Below are 6000 nucleotides of genomic sequence, written 5' to 3'. Positions count from 1 at the left end.
ATTTTTCACGTATAGGGCTTAATTTCATTTTGTAATTTACTGACACAAAAACATAGATAAAAAGATGCCAACCACTGAAGATTATTTTTTACTCATAGTATGTTGAAGAGGCAATACTGACCATGCTTTTCTTTCTGTGATCAATGTTTGGCAACAATGTTTTTGACAATAATGGTAAATTCTTCTACCAACATCCAAATTTCACTACTTTTTATTGACTGTAAACAAATTTAACACCAATTGGAAACCCTGATAGACAGAGTTAAGCGCTCTTCTAAAGTGAACATTGTTTGGGATTTTTTTTTTCGTATACACACAATCACACAATATGATTCTGAAAAGTGATCTTTAATTTAGAGATAAGAAATCATTTATTACAATTAAGGCTTTCAGACTGTAGAACATGCAATACGCTTAATGCAAAAGTAAAATAGAATGTATTAAAAAATAATAAAACAAATATACTGCAATAACAGCAAATTCATAGAAAGACATAAATGTTACATACTGTGCTAATAACGAAATGGTTTTCATTTACACAGAGGCCGTGCATGATTCATCAGTCTAATAGTAAGGAAGAAATAAAACTGATACAATGAAGCAATTAATTGTTATGTTATAGAAAAGTAGCTCAAATATTCTGGTTTTGGTCCCTTTCAACCATAATAGTGCAATTTTCTATTCTTAAGTGCATTCACATTAGGCACCATGTATAACCCTTTAAGTGCCAGCAGACTTTTTAACATTTCATGTGCTATATATGCCATTTGCCTATGAGTGTTAAGTTAGTATGGTTCACACTCTTTCCAGCAAGATGAATATAACAAGAGTAATTGGTGATCATACTTCCATTAGACATATTTTTAACACAGATGAATTTTTTATACTTATCATAATGAAAACGAACTTTTTTAGGGTTCCTAATCTATGTCCACTTAGAATTTGTTGATGAGACATGGCGAGTTATTATGCAGAATTTATTGATGTGGCATCTAACACATAATATTTCAAGGATTTTGGAGTTGTTCATCAGGAATTTGCTAGGTACAACCATATGTATCTGTATCTTTTTGGCTCCTTAAAGGGACTCTGCCAACTAAACAGTTCTTCTAGTGAGTGTACAATATTTAAAAGGATACATTATACTAGCAGAACTGCAGGCAAATGTATAGATAAGAAGATGAGTCTTTGTATTTGTTTGTATTAACCCCTGCATGTGACATCACTATAAGGCAGCATATGCAAATGATCTACTAGGCATATAGTGGCAAAAGGTCGTGTCTCAAATGCTCCACAGAGCCAGCAAATGTATCCTTTTTTTCCCTCATCAAATATATCATGGAGTGCTGCTGATTTTTGCAGCCTGCTTCAGCGGTGTATAGATTGTTTCCTATGCCTTCCATTTACAATGTAAACTGTTTGTGTGAAAGAGTCCATTTAAGGGTTATCATGAAGCTTCTAGCATTTTGGCAAAACAAAACAAAACCACAAAACATTATATTAGCAAATAAAATAAAAACAATAACGCAAATGTTGGCTTGAAGTATGTCAAGGTGCTTTTAGTACTCTTAGCTCTGCCATTTTGCGGAGTCCCAGGCCAAAAACCAGCCAGTGAATGTTGGGGGCTCATGACCTTGCTTCACTGTGATTATAGGAATGCCTTTATCTCTTCCAGAAGGGTCAGTCGCAATATACTGTTTGGCTGAAAATAAGCACATTAAAAGTAACAATTAATGAGGAACTGTAGGCTACAAGGGGGGGGGGGGGGTTCAGACTGTGGTGGTAAGCAACTCCATTACTCAGAGAGTTAAGAAAAAATATATATTTTGACAGGTCAGTAAGTTACAATTGCTTAAACTATATTACAATGGGAAATAGGCTGGTTCCATACCTGTTTTCAAAGATTCCTTCTTTTCAACTTCATTGGCATCTTTTCCAATCCATAGAAATAGCTAAAGATGGAAAGTACAGAGTTTAAAGCACAACATAACTATACACTAGCACCTGCATTTTTAAAACAAAACAAGCTGACACTCTTTTTCATGTTGACACACATTTGTTTGCAAAAAAATACATGTACTCCCAAGTGTCATGTTGCTCAGACAGTAGATCACAATTTTATCTTGAGGGATAAAGATTAACCACCCACTTGTTAACCACTGCACAGAAGCCATGGCGAATGCTTACACAGTGTGTTATTGGAGGACAGGGGAGAGCTGTCACCTTTTGACCAGGGGGCAGGCAAAGCCAAGTGGTCCCATCGGCCCCTTGCTGACCTCCCCAATACAAAACAAACTGGCACATATTTTACACACTCACACACCCATACATACACTAATACACTCATCCTAACGCACACACACTGATGCTAACACACACTTACATATACACGCACATGCTGAAACATACATTTACACATATGCAGTCAAGATCACACTCCCTCTGCCACACACATACACACTCATGCTAACACATATATACACACAGTTAACTGTAACACATACTGTACATGCATGTGTCGGGCATGTGTCCAGCATGCCCAATGGCCAGTCCAGGCCTGATACAAAATCTAGACAGTGTATCTGGAAATGATTTTGGATCGCGTATACCAAATGCGTCATACAGTAAAAAGAATTTCATTTTACTTAAAAGCAGAAAGAACACAAATTCTTCAAATGATGCTTGAGCTACCCGAGTGGAAACACATAAACTAATGATAAAAAAAAACACATTTCCATAAACAAATATGTAGCACCTCATAAATCAAGAAAAAAAGGTATATGTTCTGTCCCTTTTGTTTGTTTGCATGTGGTTCTTCATGGTGATCATAAATAGGGGACAGTGCAAACAAGTGTTTGCTTGAAATTTACAGATCACCTTACATGCTCTACACTCTCTTCAAGTACAATGTAGGTGACCATTTTACTAATAATGAGAATAATGAGGTTTTGTTTTCCATGGTTTAGAAGAGTAAAACCGCATCTAATATTTGCTAATGTAAACTTGGAATGTTACCTGTTCCCATGTATCCAGCAGCATGACATCATCTTCTGCTAGATCATCTTGTGTAAACTCGCCAGGAACCTCTTCTACCTATCGATTTAAATTATATTATGAGTGGAAACACATTAGTGCATGTAGTAAATGATAAACAAGATAATTAACCCATGAAACATACGGTTACTTGAAAAATCGACACCTTAAAATTGTTGGAAAGAACAATTATAACTCACCACAAATCTTCCAGTCTTATTTGAACATCCATATAACCTTGGAGGGTTATTTGCCAGCTGGGATTCCATTAAGGGTGATGTCTGGTATGGCTTTTTACCTCCCAGCGAACTCCAAAATTCATCTAAAAAAGAAAACACACAAAAATGCTTTAGAGTGCTTTTCATACACTCCAATGTCCAGAAAATAATAATATAACTCATTTTCAGTTGACGTTCAAAGGGTTCCCAACATCTGTATCGTTTTCAAAGTGTTTCAGTGAACCAAATAAATGGATCACTTGATAAGGAAATCACTTGCACATTGCAAAATTATGCAAGTAAATATGGAATTGTGCAAGATTATAAATATGTTTTTGTTCCTTGATCCGCAGTAGCAGACAGGGGAGTGTGAAGGTCTGCATATGATGGGTTTGTGTCAAATTCAGTCATATGAATACAACATTAGTTAGTTCTAGGGTTGCTAGGATCTTAGGTGAAGTGTCTCTCGTTCCCAACTGCATGCCTTTGCTTTATAATAGAGAATATGGTCGCCAATATGGTATGCTTATGCAAAGAATAACATACTTGCCTATTTTTGGAACTGTATAGTTTACATGCTGAGACAGATCTTGATCTAGTTTGTGGAGCTGAAGCTGAAATTGAACCTACAGTCTTCTCCTATGGGGCTTCTGAGGACCCATCTCTAAGGAGTGGACTTTAGTTTTTTTCTGTTCCCCTACTTGGCTGCAGAGGGTATTTGGCTTGAGCTTGGATACCCCTAAACAGCCACAGTCCAAAAAGAAAGAACGTTCTACAAAATCTTCCCAGAAAAATGAAGCGCCCTTGTGAAGGGCATGACTACTGTTAGTGGGTCCCTATGAGCTATGTTGGCCCAGTTGTCTTACTTTTGCAGTTTTACCCAAGTATCATATTAAATAAAATAAATAAAGAATAAGCCTTCTTTACTATGAGATTTATAGATAATAATTGCACAGCTAAGATAGCAGATGTCAGGAATTGTATTTTTATCACACCTTTTTATTTTTGCAGTTAAAATAAACAGTACATATTACTTGACGTGGCATACTTTTCTGCTGTTTACATTTTCATTGAAAACAACGATTCAAAAAATCATGCAACTGAATTAGTTTTATAGAAATCAAATCCACCCTGGGACCTACCACTTTGAATATGCCTTGAATACCCTTTTTTACTGCAGTCAGAAAGACTACACTGATCTAAATATTATAACAAACTACACCAGTGTATACGATTGTGTATTTTGTGTTTATTGTAACCCTTTATTGCCAGGGTGCTAAGGAATCCATTGTTCTGTTTCCTTCTGTAGCACTGAAAAACATAAAATCCCAGACACACTTTCCAAAATAACATCATCATCATCATATCCCTTACACGCATAATCATTATTAACTCTGCAAAGAACATGTCTATTTTTGTGACATCATTGAGAGCCCTCAGGAGACATGAAGAAATGTTTCCATGAAAAGAAAATACAAACCTGGTTCCTGTCCTTCTGCTACCTTTGTGGCATTGCATTTTAAGATCTTAGCTAAATAATCAGCTCCCTTTTCCTCTTCTCCACTGGCACCTTTTCCAATCCATTTATAGCCAGAGTTATTTTTCAGTTTCAGAACAAACACATCATTGGAATTAAGAAGGTTGGAGTCTGCCTCTACCTAAAACAACAGGAAAAACATGGAATGTTAGTATTTTAAATTGAAGTGGCTGCATTTAACCCTTCCCTTTCGAAAAAGATGAGCAGCACATTGTAACCCATTGGTTTTCTCTACTACTCAGAGGTAATTGATTACCCTCCAGGAGCAGTGGGACTGCGTGTAACATTTCAATGGTGCTTGACATAACTACATACCAGTATAGTTATTTTCAGCAGAACAAATGTTATCACAAATAAATGATACTTACAGTCAATGTTAGGAATGTTATTGCCTAGGGTTGCCAAATGGCCAGTATTTGACTAGCTTGAACATTTTTTAAAGGCCAAGCAATCTGTTGGTTGGATCGACTCATGATTGGGTCTAAACAGAGATGGTTTTTGAAAGGAGAAGGCTGTATTCAAACAGTATAATCTCTACTCTGACAGTAAATAGATACACTGTAACAGTGCTCACACAGAGCACTGTTACATTTAAAGGGAAGGCAGGGGGCAGACAGCCTCTGTCAGGGAAAGATAAAACATAACGGATACTTTGTAACTAGCCAAATACACATCACAGCAACCACCCTAACCTATGCCTTTTCAACCTGCTCTTTGTTTGTGTGTGTAGTTAACCTCTTCGGTGCTGAAATGAAAATGTTGTTTCAATGCTGGAGTGCGTTTGTTTGTGAGGGTTATGGTATAACTTCATGGGTGGGTGCATGGCACGATGCGGGGTGCTGATACTACTATGTGGTGTTGAGGCCAGTTTTTTTGTTTTGAATTTGGCAACCCTAATATAGCTTCCAAGGCTGAGTCTCACACGTGAGCCACGTGGGCAATATTATTTCATTGTGTAGGACCATTCAGCGGTCTCTAGGCTTACCAACAGTTCCAAAAAAACGTAGTCAGCATGTGTAATCGAGTAGCCAACTTTACTTATAAATCCTACATACTTTAAGAGAGAACCATAGATGTTCTATTCACCTACATGTGAAATGTAAATGCGTACGGGGAAAATACTAGCTGATGTGGTCACCATAGTGGCGAATAGGCTTATAAATCCAGAACCTACAGCCATATCAGAACATACTGCATTGCAAGTTTGAATCT

The 6000-nt window shown here is 36.9% G+C and overlaps 1 protein-coding gene across 1 annotated transcript in view; it reads right to left on the bottom strand.

Moving 5' to 3' along the window:
- Positions 1-329: 329 nt before the first annotated feature.
- The window catches only part of LOC128496962 (scinderin-like), a 37434-nt gene continuing 31763 nt past the window's right edge, over positions 330-6000 (bottom strand). The window contains exons 13-17 of the mRNA XM_053466801.1: positions 4732-4909; positions 3234-3355; positions 3016-3093; positions 1892-1952; positions 330-1702 (exon numbers count right to left, since the gene is read on the bottom strand). Of these exons, the coding sequence (XP_053322776.1) occupies positions 1569-1702; positions 1892-1952; positions 3016-3093; positions 3234-3355; positions 4732-4909 (573 nt within the window). The 3' untranslated portion in view covers positions 330-1568. The remainder of the gene's footprint in view (positions 1703-1891; positions 1953-3015; positions 3094-3233; positions 3356-4731; positions 4910-6000) is intronic.

This window comes from Spea bombifrons, chromosome 5 (genome assembly GCF_027358695.1).
Source record: "Spea bombifrons isolate aSpeBom1 chromosome 5, aSpeBom1.2.pri, whole genome shotgun sequence".
Lineage (NCBI taxonomy): Eukaryota > Metazoa > Chordata > Amphibia > Anura > Pelobatidae > Spea > Spea bombifrons.
Note: the sequence above shows the minus strand (reverse complement) of the source record. Positions and strands in the feature narration are given on the sequence as shown.